Raw genomic sequence first — 18,237 nt, forward strand, 5'->3', positions numbered from 1 at the left:
TACATATATTACAGATGTCGTATCTCTTTCTCTTCTCTCTACATCATGTCTGGAGATGAATGTTTTGACAATAGGTTACAAACACGATTTTAAAAAATAATACGATCTGCGATATTAGTGATACATATTGTGGTGTTTAACTTAACATATAAAACAATAAATAGAAAAACTGAGAATACGAATCTTTTCGTGCACTGATGCTTCAATAACAGTGAACTGATGCTTCAAATCTGTGTCTTTACTCCCTTCACCTATGTTAATTCCCTAGTCAAAATAAAAACTCTTCAAAATTAATCACAAATTCTTATACAACCATCCCTTCCTTGGAGTACTGCGCGGCCACATACCCGTCACTGCGATGTAAAGGCACTTATGGCGACGAGGATACATGGGTTAGAGCCTACGTTAATCAGCTCTCTGCAATATTGGCGTTTGTAACAAAGACGTAACTGAAACCGAGAATACTTGTATATTTTTCTTTACGATGTGTTTGACGGGCGATATTCTACAATGAATAATTTTTACTTTTGATATTGTACCATATAACTGTGAAGGGTCCCACAAGAATCTCTCGTCCTAGGTCCCACAGGCGCTAAGCTGTCTACGGCTCATTGGGTTTAAGAACATGTTCCATTGAAACCTGCAATAACACAAGTACATAACAAAATTGCGTGTAATAATACCTAATTCGTTTGTCTTGAAAACATGATAAAGATACAGCCGAAATGCAGAAAAAGATTCTTGCCGAGTTTCGTGATGCATCTTCAAGAGAGTACCTGTGGAAACTGAACAAGAGTTTTGAAACAACAGGAAATGTTGTAAATTCACCGAGATCTAGATTCAGCGATCGTTGGTTTCCTTAGGAAAACTTTCCTCGACTGACACAAAAATTTTATATTTTCTTCTTAAATTTTTCCTAATTTATTGAGTATCCATTACCTATGACAGAAGTTATGTGATAAAATTAATTTAGCTATTTAATTAATTAATTAATTTAGAAAGTGCCAACCACATATGTATTATTCATTTGCTTTGTGCTTCTACAGAGGTTCTTCAGCCTGCGTTTGGTCGATTTTGTTCCTTCCCCCTCCTGGGCAGAATGGACTTACCCGACCTGGCTCTGGCGTCCTGAAGTGTTGGGCAGTGGCATCCAGGGAACGGAGTTGTTTTTTCGTGCGGACGACAATAACGCACAAAACAGGACCATTGTTCTGAGTGTTGTGTTAAATTTGTTTCAAGTGTGTGGGTTTCCTCTCTGTGACCAAAATGCCGCCCAAACTAAGTCGGTTTTGGGAAGGCTATGTTGCGGCTTTTTATGACGCCCACTTTAGTGTTTCTGTCATTAGAAAACAGTGCAAGAAGAATGGTTGCACCATCAGTTTAAGTGGAATAAAAAATGTTATTAAAAAGTACAAGGGCAAGGAAGCTCCACCATTTAGATCCCCAACGAAGTTGCCTAGGAAGCGGGAATGCACCAAAGCCACCTCCACCATGCAGAGGATACTTCGCAAAATGGCAATACAAGAAAATCCGCCAACACAAAGGTGTATGGCTAATCGTCTTGACGTGTCTTTGGGGACTGTGAGCCGGACGTTACACCATCAACTTAAGCTGGAAAAAGTCATGAAAGCTCGCGGCCATCTTCTCACGGACGCCCACCAAAAGGAACGAAAGTGTAACGCCCGGAAGCTGTACGAACGGCATCTGGCTAAACAAAGGTGGATGTACGTCGTAACGCTCGATAAAGCATGGATTTACCTTCCCGACTGCGGCAAACCGAGAGCCATCATGTACCGAGAGAAAAGCACCAAGAACTTCAGAAGATGGGTCCGTGTCTGTAAAGAATCCTTCCCAAAAGGGTTCATGGTCGTTACTGGCTATTGTTACCGAAGTAAACTGAAGATTCGTGGGATGGCGAAGAACTGCAAAATAAATTCGCAGTATTTTCAGGAGCAGATCATGTGGTCGATCTACGAGCATGAGATTCCAACAATATACGGAAATGACGCCAATCTGGTACGCATTCACATGGACAAGGCCTCATCACATACCTCACGATCGTCTCTCGCATTCTACAGGAAGAAGGAGGAGGCAAGTGGTATACAGGTTATACCTTTCAATGAGGTACCTGTTAAATCTCCAGATGCAAGTCCTATGGACTATTGTGGATTTGGATTGCTGAAACGGGCTTTGGGAAAACGGCGTGTGACAACTGTGGAAGGACTTTGGAAAGCTGTGCAGAGGGAATGGGACAAGATTCCCCTCCCAGTTCTTCAGAGAAGTTTATTACAGTGGAAATTACGCTGTCGGGCTATTGTTAGGAACCAAGGGAAACACATCGAGCACTTACGGACCTGGCGCCATGGATTCTAAATTTTTAGGTAAATCCAAATTGGCCAAATGTAGACTGAACAACATCTGTAGTTTTCTTACTTTTCCATTAGTTTTTTTTAACATAAAAATACACACAAATACACCTAGCTAACAATTGGTGGAAATTATGCTACTTTCAACACACACAGAGACACTATTGCTATTGTATTGATTTGTTTCTGAAGAACAATGAAAAATTTAAGCATTTCTAATGGTCAATCAGCCAGTGCGAGAATTTCCTTAGATTTTAACTTTTTATCGAAAAACTCCTTTTTGTCCCTTTTTGCTATCTACGAAATTTTCCAAGATTGGGGAAATTTCCCTCAAATTACGAACACTGGATTGACAATGTTTGTGTGGCGGGAGAAATCAGATCAGTCGCTCATGCAATTGTAATAATAATAATAATAATAATAATAATAATAATAATAATAATAATAATAATAATAATAATAATATCTTCGTGATATAAGCAGGCAACCAGAAAGGTAATGAACAATATCTCTGAAACCAATAATTTGTGTATGGTTTCGCTCCACAATGTAATTGACTCTTGCAATTAAACCTACATTTTGTGTGTGCTACACCGTGTGTCCTTTGAAGAAATTTCAATGTTAGGTACCAGTTTTTTGCATCTTATACGTTAAATTTAGGATAACGTTCATCTTAATTTAATTACGATAGTTTATTAAGCACCTAACTTCATGCTTGATTGAAAAAGTAATAATGTTCGTCTTTTACTAAAAGAAAATATAAAAAGAAGAAAATTAAGGTGTAGTTTAGTGTTCATTAACCAGATCAACTTCCTAATTATGGTTTGGACGTAGGATTGAGTGTTTTCCTTTAACGAAGCGGGCCACCTAATTTGAAACTTTCTTGTTAGTACATGTAAACTAGTCTTCGTGTTGCAGAAAGATATATGTTCATTTCGAAATAGCATCATTTACAAGAAGTGTCAAACAATGCAATCAACGCCTCTAAATGTGGTCCGATGTTTAAACATTATTATGTGGATTTACTAGTAGAGGACTAGATCACAATATTTGATTGGTATATGGACCATAATGTGATCTTATATTTCGCAGCAATCATCTGACAAGAAATGATAGGATGCAATCACCACAGATAGTTTTTTTTTATACATACACAGTGTAAATGTATGTTGTTTTCAAGTCGCGTCTTCACTAAAAACTCATTTCATTTGCAATTGTCATGCTTTTTTCGAAAGTACTCAGGCCAAAATAGGGTAAGGTTTTTCGTGAGCAAGCAATATACAGTGAAATCTGTCTATTTTGGCACGCATTGATTCCGCTGAAAAGTGGCCAACTTCTAGAGAATAAGCGTATTTGAATCAAAAACTACTATACGCACTTCTAATACAATAACTAACTATTATCTAAGTAGGTTATTGGCCCGTATTGTACGATATACCTTGTTAGTAATATACAAGGTGTTTCAAAACAATACCGACAATGTTTAGGAGGTGATTCCTGACACCAAGATAAGACGAAAAGTATAGACTACAATGAGTGCACAAATGCTTCCTTTCGTCGGAGTTATAGGCTGCCGAAAACATGAAAAAATGAGCTTTAGAGGTTCATAGCTCCAATGCTATAGGCAGGGGCGGATCCAGGACCGACTTATGGGGGGGCGGTGGATTGTCATACTGCTACTTTTAAGGGCTCCAAACTTTGGGATGGGTTTTATTTATATATATAAAATAAGAAAGTTTCCTCTTCTGGGGGGGGGCGATCGTCCCGGTCGTCCCTCCTGGATCCGCCCCTGGTTTGAACCGAGTCATTTATTCGGAAACGGTTGGGTAAATGGAAAACTCGGACAATACGTATCCCATCATTTTCAAGGGCACACTTTTTCGGATAAAAAAGTTTGCCCCAGGGTCCTCGCAGGGTTCTCGCAGAATCCCAGACGGGGTCCAACTCAAAATTTTCAAATGGCAAGGAGGATTAAGTAGCACATCATTTGAAAGCTGTTGTAAAATGAAAGAAAATGAAGCAAGTCTCGACTCCCTACGACAACCCTCTACAAAATGGCGGAGGGTCAAAATGTAAACAAAAATTTAATTGAAAAGTCCATGATCACCCCTATAAATCGGAAACGGTGAGACAAATGTGAAATAGGAAAGAGAGTGTGGCATTCTTTTCAAAGTACAAGAATTTAAGATAAGACGTCTTGTCCCTCCCAGGGTCCACACATGGTCCCGGGTGGGGTCCAACTAAAAAAATTTAAATAGCAAGAGGGGTTAAGTAACTCCTCGTTTGCAAGATCTTGTTAAATGAAAGTAGATGGAGCACGTCTCGAGTTTCTACGACAACCCTGTCCAAAATTGCGGCGGATCAAAATGTAAACAAAAGCTTAATTGAAAAACTATGGCCACCTTGAATCCAAGATGACTGCTTAAAACCTATGTCATTCATATCAGTACAAATCTAAATCTCTATTTTTCTCTATTATGTATTTAGAAACAATAGGAAGACTAAAGAACAATTGAATTTCGATTCACTTCAAGCATTATTTCATTCGGTAACAACACATATACTATATGCACGTTCGTCACGGTTCTTTCGACATGATTTACTTGAATATAACGAATATGCGATGGACACATAACTCTGACTTTCTTCTGATACTGCTAAACAAAAATTGAATACCTTCAGGTATTTTTCTAATTTTGTCATTTTGTCATGTCTAATTTTGTCAGTTCATGCATAAAGAACTTGCTGCACCAGTAGGTTGGGGGCTCTATTGTAACGTATTCGTGATGGTTACATTTGTATGTCATTCGTTGGTTTAATCACAATACTTCAAGCAATACCACATATACAAAAAAAAAAAAAAAAAAAAAATCATTTGCAAGATTGCTGAGTAGTAGCAAACCATGTGTAAGTCATTTCAGTACATCAAGCTGCGTCAAACTTTGTTGGATTGGTCACAGTATTCCAAGAAATACTTGTAACATATTTATATACGGTCACCCTCCATTCCGAAAGAAACCGAACTTTTGAAAACAAATAGTACCACTAGTGCCATCTGTTGTAATATTTTACCGGTAGATGGCGTAGTCCCTCATTGACAACTGGTATAAATGTCATGACATTTGGATGCACGGCAACAAAGTTATTGCGTTTCAACTGTCAGTGTGTTGTGTACATCGGTCGGAAAATGAGTTTCAAACAACGAGCTGCAATTGAGTTTTGTGTTAAACTGGGTAAAACTTTTAGTGAAACGCACCAAATGCTACAAAATGCATATGGTGATGAGTGTCTATCCCGGACGCAAGTTTACGAGTGGTTCAGGCGATTCAAATCGGGTAGAGAGACGCTGGATGATGATGAAAGATCAGGCCGTCCCAGAACCGGATTATCGGAAGAAAACATCGAAAAAGTGCGTGAATTCATCAAACATAACAAAAAATCGTCGGTGAAAGTTATTTGAGAGTTTTACTTGGGCGTCATGAAGCGTTTGCTGGCAAGAATTCGTCGTATTCGGCCCGAATATCGCGAAATCGGCAGTTGGACTCTTTTGGACGATAATGCACCATCACATCGTTCGCGACTTGTAACTGAATTTTTGGTCAAAAATCACATTATTCGGTTGCATCATCCGCCCTATTCACCAGATCTCGCTCCGTGCGATTTCTATCTGTTCCCGAAACTGCATTTGGCGATGAAAGGAAAGTGGCACGCATCGATTGATGCCATTGAGAAGGCGACGACCGCCGTCCTAAAGACCATTCCAATAAAGAACATGGAGAAGTCGTTTGACAACTTGTTGGAGCGTGCAAATATGTGTATCGATGCAGAAGGGGAATACATTGATTAATAAAAATGATTTATTCCAAAATGTACATTGCTTTTTTGTTTTTTTTTAAAACGTTCGGTTTCTTTTGGAATGGAGGGTGCACCGTACAAACTAATTTTTCACGCTGGCAGCCATATTGGATTACAGATTATACTCTTTAATATTTTGTGGATATCTACTATTAACCATAAACGTAAATACCACATTTCGCTTGTTCAACACCAGTGGTGTGAGCTGGACATGCGTTCGATACATAGTTCGGCATTTTGATCTCAAGATGTCACGTTTTTGAACATTTCGCATATTTTCGTCACCTACTAATCAACATTAATGCCAAATTTGATTTTCCTAGTTTCATCAGTTTGGTATGCTTATCCTTTAGATATAGGATTTAAGCAGCCATCTTGGATTCAAGGTGGACATAGATTTTCAATTAAGCTTTTGTTTACATTTTGATTCGCCGCAATTTTGGACAGGATTGTCGTAGAAAAGTCGAGACGTTCTCCATCTTCTTTCACTTAACAACAGCTTTCAAACGATGTGCTACCTCTCTTGCCATTTGAAACTTTTTAGTTAAACCCTACCTGGGACCCTGTGGGGATCCTGGGACAAAACGTTTTCGCTTAAATCGTTGTACTTTGAAAATAATGTCAAATTTCCTTTGCTGTTTTCACATTTGTCTCACCGTTTCCGATTTATAGGAGTGACCATAGACTTTTCAATTGTTTTTGTTTACACTTTGACCTGTCGCCATTTTGCACAGGGTTGTTGTAGAGAGTCGAGACTTGCTTCATTTTCTTTCATTTTACAACAGCTTTCAAATGATGTGCTACTTAACGCCCCTTGCCATTTGAAAATTTTGAGTTAGATCATGTCAGAGACCCTGCGGGGTTCCTGGGGTAAAGTTTTTAACCCCAAAAAGTTTGTCGTTGAAAATGATGGGATACGTGTTGGCCGAGTTTTCCACTTACTCAACCGTTTCCGAACAAATGACTATTCTGCCATGTAATTTTTTGTAGTTCTTACATTACAAAATATGTTGTAGCTCACGATATTTCGGCCTGGTGGCACGTAAACCTTTGGGAGCCATCTAGTTATAACATATCAAATGCAAACACAATTGTCTCATTTGGATCTCAGCGGAGCCACTGCGCTTCCTTGTTAGTAGCATGCACAACGGATTTCACGTAGCCCCACAGAAAAAAAATCCAATGGAATGAGGTCTGTTGAAGACCGTGGCCATTCCACAGGTCCTCGCCGGCCTATCCATCTCTGTGGGAATTGCTTATCGAGGTACTCACGAGCACATAATCCGAAATGAGATTGTGTCCCGTCATGTTGATAGAACAAAGGGAAAGAATCATCCTCTAATGCGACGGACAGCAAAATCCCCTCCTAAAGCATACTATTGTAGGTAATTGCATGTAAATTGCCCCCGATGAAGAATGGGCGCACCACACAGGCACCCCAGACACCACTCCACACCAGCACTTTGTCAGAGCCAACGATCCGAGAATCGTCGTACTAGTATGGAGTATTGTCAAACCAATATCGGTGATTTTGCTTTTCACCTCGCCCGACACACACACACAAACACAAAAATGGCCTCGTCCGAGAACAGCACGTGATATGCGAATCTAGGATTCTGTCTGATTTGTTCCGCGGCCCACTCAGAATTCTACTCAACGGTCTGGATCATCCTCGGTTAGATGTTGGAATAGCTGTATCTTGTATGGGTACCTCTTATGCACAGATACGATTCACAAGCTGGACGTACTTGATACACTACATTAGGGAGCTAGGCGACGGGTACTGCAGGTGGGACTTTTCCAGAATAATGCCAATACAGCAGTGGATGTAGCTTCCTCAGTAGCTGTGTAAGGCCTCCCTGATTTTGGTTTGTTTTCCGGCGACCGGTTTCCTTAAATTTCGCTGTAACTTCAACATTGCAGTATGGGAAATGGGTTCCCGGTCTGGTGACGAGCGTTGAAATCGTCTGCGATCTCTCTGCCGCTGCGCTTGCGTAAGATTCACACGATTTTTATCCCCTCATCCCTTGTTAGTGCCATTCCGTGTTACGCCACCTGAAACAAAAGAAAACCAGTTAAAACTTTACAAAGCATTTCGTAGAGCCCAAACCATTTCACCACAGGCTTGCTAGAAAAAAGTCTGTCCTATTTGATCTTTCACACAATAGGGTTCTCATTTTAAAATTTTTCGGCCATTTCAAGATGGCATATTTCAAGACGGAGGCCGATGGTGCCATTATGTCTCAAAAGACTTTCTCCCTCGTCTGTTATCATCACGTTTTCCTTTTTTTCTCTCAATTCTGGTTTGGATTTCATTTTGATGTTTCCACACTTTTGGACCATCTATTTTGCGAACCATCTACTGACTGAGGCACGAAATACTGGTGATTTAGAATAATTTGTCGATTTTTTTCATACTTGATTACGAAAATGTTTATTGCAAAAAAAAAAATTGACAATCGTAAATTTCGACGTCTGGAAAGAGCCCCAGATCGTCCTATTTACGTAAGTAAGTTGAGAGCTGTTGGTATATCAAAACTTTTGTCTGTCATTTGCAATTAAAACTTTTAAGCAAATTCTAATGATTTTACACTGTTCACACCATAAACAAAGACTGGGAACCCCAGGTTGGGAACCGCTGTTTTACTGTGAAATGGTAAATGATATATCCCTTGTTCTTACAGTTTTAAAAGTATTATGAATAATAATTAGTCAGGTTAAGGCAACGTATGGTTTTTAATATTTTTTTCAATCAAAATAAGTAATTACAAATTTATCGTATGTATTTTCAGGTAACATTGTGATATGACGGAAACGAAGCTAATTTGTTTGTTTGTTTCTTTTCTTTTTTTAGAAAAAATTTCTCACCAAAATGTGCCTGACACAATGTAAGAGAAAATAATTCTTCAAATTATTTGTGAATATGGTTTGCACCTCTCTCATGCCAACGCTCGTTTCTTTATCAGTATCGTCCCATTTTCTGCTCCAGGGTCTCTTGCAAAGATCATTTCATTTTTAAAAAATAATTACTTCTCCATTGCCTGGGCTTTCACAAATGTTTACAATGTGCTTAACGATGCATTCACAACAACATATTCTTTAAATACAATAAATGAAATAAAAGCTTTAAATACTTCTTTACATACAAAGTAGTACAATCGATTAATACAATGTATATCAACATCCACGTGTGATGGCCAATTCATGCAGAAGTAATGTTTTAATTCATTTCTGATTAACCTAATTCAATAATTTCTGAGACGATGCTTGATAATTCTCCACTTCATTCGTTAACACATTCTCCAGCGGACCATCATATTACTATTATTGCAGGTAAGCCGAAATGATATGATGTAGGTTGGTTGAAGATATTTTTCCTCCTAAACTTCTTTTTGTGTGCCAGGGCTCGGCAACTACAAATCAAATTTTCCTTTTTTTTAAGGTTCCAAAAGGATTTTTAGTGCAATAAGGATCGAAGTATTAGGGAAATTAACTTCTCCTTAGTTTCGGCATTGCTGTTAGGTAGCCAAAAATGTTCCCTGTTGTAGCAGGCGTCTGTAGTTTGCGTAGACGGCTCTAAATATACTCGCAGAATTTCCCTTTATTCAATTACTGTTGAAGCAGCAACAGAATAACTTTTTCCACCAAGTTCTCTTTGGTGCTTGTGACTTTCCTAAACTATCTATGCTGACTTTGAGAAGGAGTCTGTCCAACTCGGACTCTGAAATGTCTTGGATGTCATGCTCAGATATTTCGCTTCGAAGGTCGTCTTCACCCCTCCACGAAGATCTCTTTGGCGCTTGTGGTTGTGCTACACTTCCTGTGATGCTGGTAAGGAAGATTCGGTCTAATTCGGACTCTGTAATGTCTTCAAGGATAACATGCTCTGATAGTTCATCATCGGAACCAAGAGTGGTGCAAGAGTTGTGTGTATGTATTCCTTTAAACATCTGGTCTTCTACGTCCAAAATATCAAATTCTTCCTCTTCTTTTCCTGTATTTTGGCAACAAGAGCGACTTGATTTATCACTGTCTTCGCTATCGAGAGAATTTAGGTACTCTTCTAAAGCTTGTAATTGAAGTGATGGATCCTTATGAATTTCTCTAAACCGGCGTAGATCAGTCCTGACACTGACGTAAGGAAGTAATCCTTTGAGACGCCTTTCCTCAAGTGAGCACCAAAACACTGCAAATCCTCCTAAGGTGTAAATGAAAGCGGTTCTTACTACTTCTTCATCAAATCTGTATGTAAAGACCATATTACCATTGGCATCACGACTTTGATACTCCCGACATCTCCGCTCGCAACTAATTGTAATTGAAGGATCGTCTATAAAGGGGAACTTCTGCTTATATTTATGTAGAAACGAGGTCTTTTCCCACTTTTTCCACTTTCCACATGACTTCATTTTTTTTGCGTTTAAAGAGCATTTTGTCGCTTTTATAGATCAAGTATCAACACGTCTTATCTTCAAATCCTTGTTCGCTGCACTGAATTTTCCAGCTCTTAGTAACGACAACAGAGTTCAAGAATAGAAACTTTTAATTATATTAACAATGATTTACAATAATTTGTATTAAGCATAATATATAGAGAATCGACTAACAATATTGGCATACTGAAGACAGATCAGCACAACATTGTTGACCTTAATGAATGTACGTACACTCATGTCCAAAATGATTGTCGCATATCTATAACTGTCTTCTGTAAGAATTTAATTTGATAATGATTGTACAGAGTACTTTTAATACTGATACTATGTGTATAATCGGGAAATGAATATTTGTGGTAAATTTCATAGGAAAAGAATTATAAATACGAAAAAAAATTAGAATGAGTAAAACAAAATGTTGCTAAATGGACAAAACAGTTTTATTTTCGTTTTATTGTTCTTATTTACTGCTCTTTTGACATGAAATTTGACACATACATGTCTTTGCCGATTATACACATACTAACATTATAAGAAATGCCGGGCGATTTCGTTTTCAAATTATATTGCTACAATAACATATTTATATACATGCGACAATAATTTTGGGTATGAGTGTACATGTTTATATATGAATGCTTTGCTCGAGAGAAAATTTTATAACATTTGTCGAGTAGGGTCAGATGGGCCATTAGGAAAATACAGAATGGGTAATGTAGACAGTTTGTTTCTAAATAATTTCCGTGAGAATGTAGAAGTTAGTATCTCAAGTCAAGGGATAGCTTAGAAATTAGGATCAGGGGTTCCACGTATACAGAAATTGAAAAATAATGAGTATTTAACCTTTTGTTTAAAATTCTTGTGTGTGTGGCGGAGGGAGGCATGATGGTACAGTGGTTGATGGTTCACCTCCAGTGCAAGAGGTCCCTGTTTCGATCTCGGATATCTCCGAGTTCTCCCGTTTCCCCGACATTGAGTTGATTGAGTTGATTTTGTTTAGCGTCCCTTTCAGCAGCGAGGCTATATGAGACGTGGACCTACTGATTAACGTGGAATCCGAACCACATGAGCTCTCCCCGACATTGAAATTCCACCAATTATACCTTCATTCACTTCTCTTAACCACCCATCTCCTTTAGCCTAAAGGGCATATACGTGGGATACAAAGCTGGAATGCTCACTTAATTCCACTCAAGTAAGCACCATCTGGAGTTTCTGTGTAAGCATCTTTAGGCAACACCGGGAATATGAAGGACAGGACCCACTATTAGTCTTGAGAAGTAAAGTAACGGAAGTAACTCGTTACTTTTTAAGTAACGTTTCCTAGTAACGCGTTACATTTTCTCAAAGTAACTGTAACGGTAACGCGTTACAAATTTTTAAGTAACGTACCTAGTTTGCGTTACTTTTTTCGCGTTACATTTCGAATGAGTAACTACAATATATGATTATTTTTCGAAAACAAATATTTCTTTCCTGTCAGTGAATTTCTCAGAGTGGATTAATGGAGCATGAGCTACGTATGTCAGTGATCGACAGTCACCGACACACAGAGAAACAGACAGGGGCGGATCCAGGACCGGCTGGACCGACTTCTGGGGGGGGCGGTGGGTTGTCATACTGCTACTTTTAAGGGCTCCAAACTTTGGGATGGGTTTTATTTATATATATAAAATAAGAAAGTTTGCTTTTCGCCCCGATCGCCCCCTCTAGATCCGCCCCTGACTATAGGATGTACTGTAGTCGGGTAAAGACTTCAGTTAGGAACTAAAATGTGCGCTATCCAAAAATGCATATCTCAGAACCTTAAGGCACTCACGCAACAATTTTTATAGAGGCAGTTTAGCCATTGGCATATAATTTGAAGTACTCACCAACTACCTCTATAAAAATTGTGGAAGCACCATAGGATTCTTAAACTTAGATATTTGGGAAGGGCACATACTAGCTCCGAAATAAAGGCTTGACCTGACTACGGTAGGTCCCATAGTATTGGAGCTGTGGAAGGTCCATTTTTTCATGTTTTCGGCAACCTATAACTCCGAAAAGAAGCATTTGTGCACTCTGGTTGGTCTATACTTTTCGCCTTATTTTGGTGTCAGGAATCGCCTCCCAAACGTTGTCGGTGTTGTTTTGAAACACCCTGTATAGTAAAAACTATATCTACAATATAAAATATTGCATGTATATATGGTTAGCATAAATGCTTTCGGCGCACATGTTTTGGATTTCACATTAAGCTTTAAGTGCACACTATCTACTTCAGAAATTGTAACCAGTATATCTTGCGACAGCAAAATTCTTCTTCCGTCATCATGTATAAAAGTACAGACATCAAAAATTGCGCCCTCAAAAATCTTAGGATTGCATTTCTTCCTGAGGGCCGGTCCAGTCCTGACTGTACAAATTTTATTTTCTGTTTATTATTTCTAATTATATTGTGAAAGTTGACAAACCGGCTGGGACTAGGTAATATGTTCAAATAATACAGTTTCGAAAATTAATTATTTGAATAACTGTTCGAGGTAATTCGAGTAATTTACAATTCGAATTTCTGAATATTCGATTTTATCTATATTTCATATTTAATTAGTAGTTGTAGCTGTCTGGATTGAAGGGTGAATATATATATATATATATATATATATATATATATATATATATATATATATATATATATATATATATATATATATATATATATATATATATAATGCAATTTTCTAAAAAAAACATCTCAGTTGATTTTATTTATATTATTTCATAAATAAATGTTTCATTAACTCAACACCATGGGATAAGTCATACTTTATGAAACAATCCACAGAGAAGTTTACTCTTGAGTTGAATTTTTGGGACAATTTTGTACATACTTCATCATCCACAAGGAATAGTGTACTCTTGGGAGTGAGTTCTTTTTCGATCGATTTTCTTCATATTTCTTAAATATTTCATTAAAGAATCTACAATGTTGCATAAAGGTCCTATCCGGTTTCCCATAAAGACCAGACTGTGTTACGTGATTAAGTCAAAAGTCACGTTGCGTGCTAAATCGAGTCTGGAGATTCCTAATCAAGATGTAAGATATTTCAAGCACATAAACTTCGCGTGGAGCGCAGTGGGTAACTTGTAGAATATGCATATCCTTTAGCATTATTAGTGATTTGCTCAAATAACTTGACTTTTGACTAGCGATGAGCAAATGCAAGATCACGACCAAAACCGCGGTGGTTTTGGTCTTGGTCTTGGGCTTGCACATCCAGTCTTGGTCTTGGTCTTGCACTGGAATCCTTGGTCTTAGTCTTGGTCTTGGTCTTGCACACCCAGTCTTGGTCTTGGTCTTGCACACCCAGTCTTGGTCTTGGTCTTGCTTGTAAGAGTCTTGCAAGTCTTGCTTTTAACAAATCTTAAGCTTTTCAAAGGCAAATTATACTCTAGATATAAGAGGTGCTCTTTGAATTCAATGTGAAATTGAAAAAATATACCGTGTTAAGATTGATATTCACATGACTCGAATACAATTATTGTAGAAATAACTGAAGTGAAGTAATCCTTTCGTTTCTTTTAAATAACTGAAGTTACATTTTTAAATTCGTTATGATTCAGAAATACCGGTACTTGATCGTCTAATAATATAGGAAGGTTCAGGTATTATATTGAATAAATATTGTTATGAATATGTATTCTTATGTGTAATGTGGTAGACCTTAGAGTTAATGATTTGCTTACTTTCATAACTGTTCATACGATTGAGACTCAAAAGTCAGATGCTCTTTAGTAACCGTATGGCACATAACTAGATTTGAAGTATGATCCCAACAACTCAAAATTTATCAGAATGCTTGTTACATCAGTTCATATAATAAATGTATATACAGGGTCCATTTATAATGATAGTAGTAAATATCTCAGAAATCGTAAAAAGCAGAGAAGCGACATTTTGCACCAAGAAACTGTAGGAATAGGACAACGTCCTAAGTACTTTGTAACATCACCAGACGAACAGTGTTCCCAACCCAATATAAAGTTATGTTTTCTCAAATGTCACTAAGTCAGAATATTATATATTTCAAATCAACATGTCAAACAAAAATTTCTTGCAAACTAAGGATGTTATAGTATCACAAATATCCAAAATTTGGAAGCCTCTTCACACATACAGCACGACGAAGATAGACAAGATAATGCACATCCAAAGTACCTTGTGTCAGATACCATGGCCATGATGTGACTTATTTCGAATGAATAGGAACGAAGTTACAAGGGCTTGCAAATTTAAATTTCTTCAAGATGTTTTATTTCGAAAATATGCCTAGATAAATATCATATCTAGCTACTTGCATGGTTTGCAATTGACAAACAAATATTTTTTTTTTTTTCGTTTACAGCACTTCGATAATACAAACCCTTTTCGAGATATAATAAATATTGCTGAAGTTTGCAGCACTGCTTAAATCTTGTAATTGCGAGAACTTGCTGTAATTACAGCACCTAAAGCTATTGCTTTGGTACTATAAAAGAGAAGGAAAACAACATTGTAAAGATTTTCCACCAATACGACGTTTCCAACAGTGTTGCGAACTTTAACAATGCTTATCATATCTCCAGTACGGTTTGAGATATCGAAGAGCCGTAACTTGGAAAATGATTCGTTTGCCAGTTGCGAACCATGCAAGTAATTAGATATGACACTTATCTAAGCATGTTTGCGAAATAAAACCTTTGGAAAAAATAAATTTTCAACCACTTGTAACTTCGTTCCTATTCATTTGAAATAAGTCCCCCCGTTGCATGCCCACGGTATGCAACAATAAGTATTTTCGATGTGACTTATCCTGACCATCTCCGTTCTGTTATATGTGTGATAGAGGTTTCCTAATTCTGTATATTTATGATACTATAACATCCTTAGTTTGCAACAAGAATAATAAATGTGATAATTTAAGCTTTCAATTGGCATGCTGATTTGAAATATCTAATAACCTGACGCAGTGCCATTTGAAAAATATAACTTATATTGGGTTGGCAACACTGTTCATCCAGTGATGTTACAAAATACCTAGGATGTTTTGTCCCCTTCCGTATGGTCTCTTGGTGCAAAATTTCGCTTCTCTGCCTTTTACGATTCCTGAGATATTTACTACCATCCTTATAAATTGACCAAACTGTATATATTGGAAAATTGAAACTTGAAATATTATTAAGAATAAACAACATAGTTACAGTATTTCTTGTATTAAAGAAAATTTGTTATAATGTATTTGGAATACATGCTATTGCTGATAATTGATGTTTTTAAATACTCAGATTACTTTACTGAAATGTGATCACATGTTTCGCTTGTATATATGTTAATTTCCTTGATGTTCTTGTCAATCATATAAATACCTTAAATGATGTATGCCTCACAACATTTTCAACATATATTTTTTTTAATTCTACAGCCGCAAAAGCATGAAAATCGACACCACGTTTGATGCCATATGACAATTTGAATTTGCATATGCCACTTGGGTGACCATCTTGTCTGCCATCCTTGATTTCTGGTGACTCCAAGGAATTGACAGGTGGCAAATGCCATTTTACACTGTTTGTTAAAACCAGTTTTAAGAATCATAAAAACAATAATTGCCACTTGTAGCAAAGAAAAACCTACGGGTTGCAACCTTTCACTTATTCATTCCCCTACTATCAGTAATGATTGCACTTTAACATGGTTTAGTTTATGAAATTCGAGCGAGAAAGTTTAGTGAGGTGACCCTTACCTTTTATTCAATTAGGTCTCGCTCGGGCTTCTACTTACCTCAATTGGACTTGTGATTACTATGGCTTGTGCTAAGCAGCATCATTGTGCTTGGCGTTCATTCGGTCTCGATAATTTCACCAGGACTGGTATTAGGTCTCTCTACCCCTCATTTGGTGTTCGGCTCAATACCATTACTGTGACTCGCGCTCGAGCTCACTAGTCACAATGTTGGTACCAGCCTTTCTTCGGGCTCACAAACCTCTAATGTTATTGGGGCTCGCACTCACTTGGGTTCGAGCTCACTAATTGTAATGCGGTTGGTTTCACTCGGGCTCACTAGTCTCTAATGTTATTGCGGCTAGAGCTCACTGACCTTGATGGGGCTAGCGCGGCCGCTTACTACGTTATTCCTCAATATTACTGGAACATAGGCAACATACCTCACTCGGGCACGCACGCACAACTATTGAATTCGAGTCAGGTTGAAAACGAGTCTCGAACTATCGAGCCATTGGCTCGTGAGTTTTAAGGTCTCTAGTGCGGAGATTACGTCCACCTTTCCATTTTAATTATTTTGCTAAATTTTAGTGTTAACTTGATATGGCTGGCTGAAGAGAAGGCGGAACTTTCTAAGGCCTTCGTGTTTTAAATGACTGAAGAGAGCACTGTAGCTCAGTGGTAGAGCGCTTACTTCTAGTTTGTGGGGTCAATGGTTCGATCCCCGGCCAAGTACGTTTGTGGTAGACAATATCGTGTCCATGGGTTTTCTCAGGGTACTCCCCCGTTTCCTCCCACACTATCATTCCACCAATTCTTCAGTCATTATTCACTTGCCTTAGATCATCCGTCTCCCTTAACCTTAAGTACATATTCGTGGGATGTTAAACTGAAAGATTTTTAAATGATTAATTGTCTAAATGATAATTTAAATGGTTATTCTTTTAACGCAAATAATAATAATAATAATAATAACCTATTGATTCTAGTATAATTTGGTACCAGGTTCTAAGTTGAATTTGGTTCATAAATAAATAAAACGTTTAAATTTTTATGTGTGCTTATTCGCGCTTAATCTCTATGCAGTAATGAATTATCGTTCACAGGTGTTGTTAACATGACATAATTAGCTAAAACTGATCATCTGCTTCACTGATGTCAGAAAAGGCGAAAACTGCCGAACGAAAAAGAAAAAAAAAACAAAAAGAGAGACCCGTGGGGGCGTAACCACCTGAAGAGGTCGCTCAACAGCCCGCATAAAGTCTCGTCGGCTTCTAGTAGGAGGTGCATTTGGGAACGTCCGAGAATTTAAGATCTCGTAAAGTGGTTTTTGCATTGAGTTCAATCCAAGCAACATCATTTGTCGTTTTGTAGTTCATCTGTGACATGTGCCGGTATCCGTTTCTTTATGAGGTACGTAGATTTATCACTCCTTCGTATATTTTCTTTTAAAAGACTTCGAAGATTATTGCATTCATTATCTGTTGACACTGTGAAAAGATAGATTTAAATTTATTTAAGAGTAAATAACATTAGTGTTTAATGTAGCGAATAGTTAAGTGCAGATGGTTCGAAGTTCAATTTTCATTGAAGCATAGAATTTTGGGTATTGATCCATTCTCGTAGGAGGTCGGGTAATCGTGTAAAACAGCTCTTTTGTAGGCGAGATAGTGTGGTGGAGAGCGGACTTTTTGTGAGAGATGGTCTTTGCATGATGGTTGAAATCAAGCCAAGCTCCCTCGTGGCTATATGGTTAGCATACGCGTCTTCGGTTCGGGAAACCCGTGTTCGATTCCCGGTGGGAGCTCCTATGGTCCTGAACTCAGTTAGGGGTCGT

The 18,237-nt window shown here is 37.9% G+C and overlaps 1 protein-coding gene across 3 annotated transcripts in view; it reads left to right on the forward strand.

Moving 5' to 3' along the window:
* Positions 1-18,237, forward strand: part of LOC145684849 (cuticle protein 19-like) — a 77,951-nt gene that overhangs the window by 39,280 nt on the left and 20,434 nt on the right. Inside the window, exon 1 of one of the 3 annotated variants that reach the window (XM_081757211.1) lies at positions 17,678-17,813. The exons of the other annotated variants lie outside the window; for them this stretch is intronic. Coding sequence (XP_081613337.1) covers positions 17,787-17,813 — 27 coding nt within the window. The 5' untranslated portion in view covers positions 17,678-17,786. Of the gene's footprint in view, positions 1-17,677; positions 17,814-18,237 lie in introns of those variants that run through there. 3 annotated transcript variants of the gene reach the window in all.

This window comes from Thermobia domestica, chromosome 5, assembly GCF_964235325.1.
Source record: "Thermobia domestica chromosome 5, izTheDome1.hap1.1, whole genome shotgun sequence".
Taxonomy (NCBI): Eukaryota; Metazoa; Arthropoda; class Insecta; order Zygentoma; family Lepismatidae; genus Thermobia; species Thermobia domestica.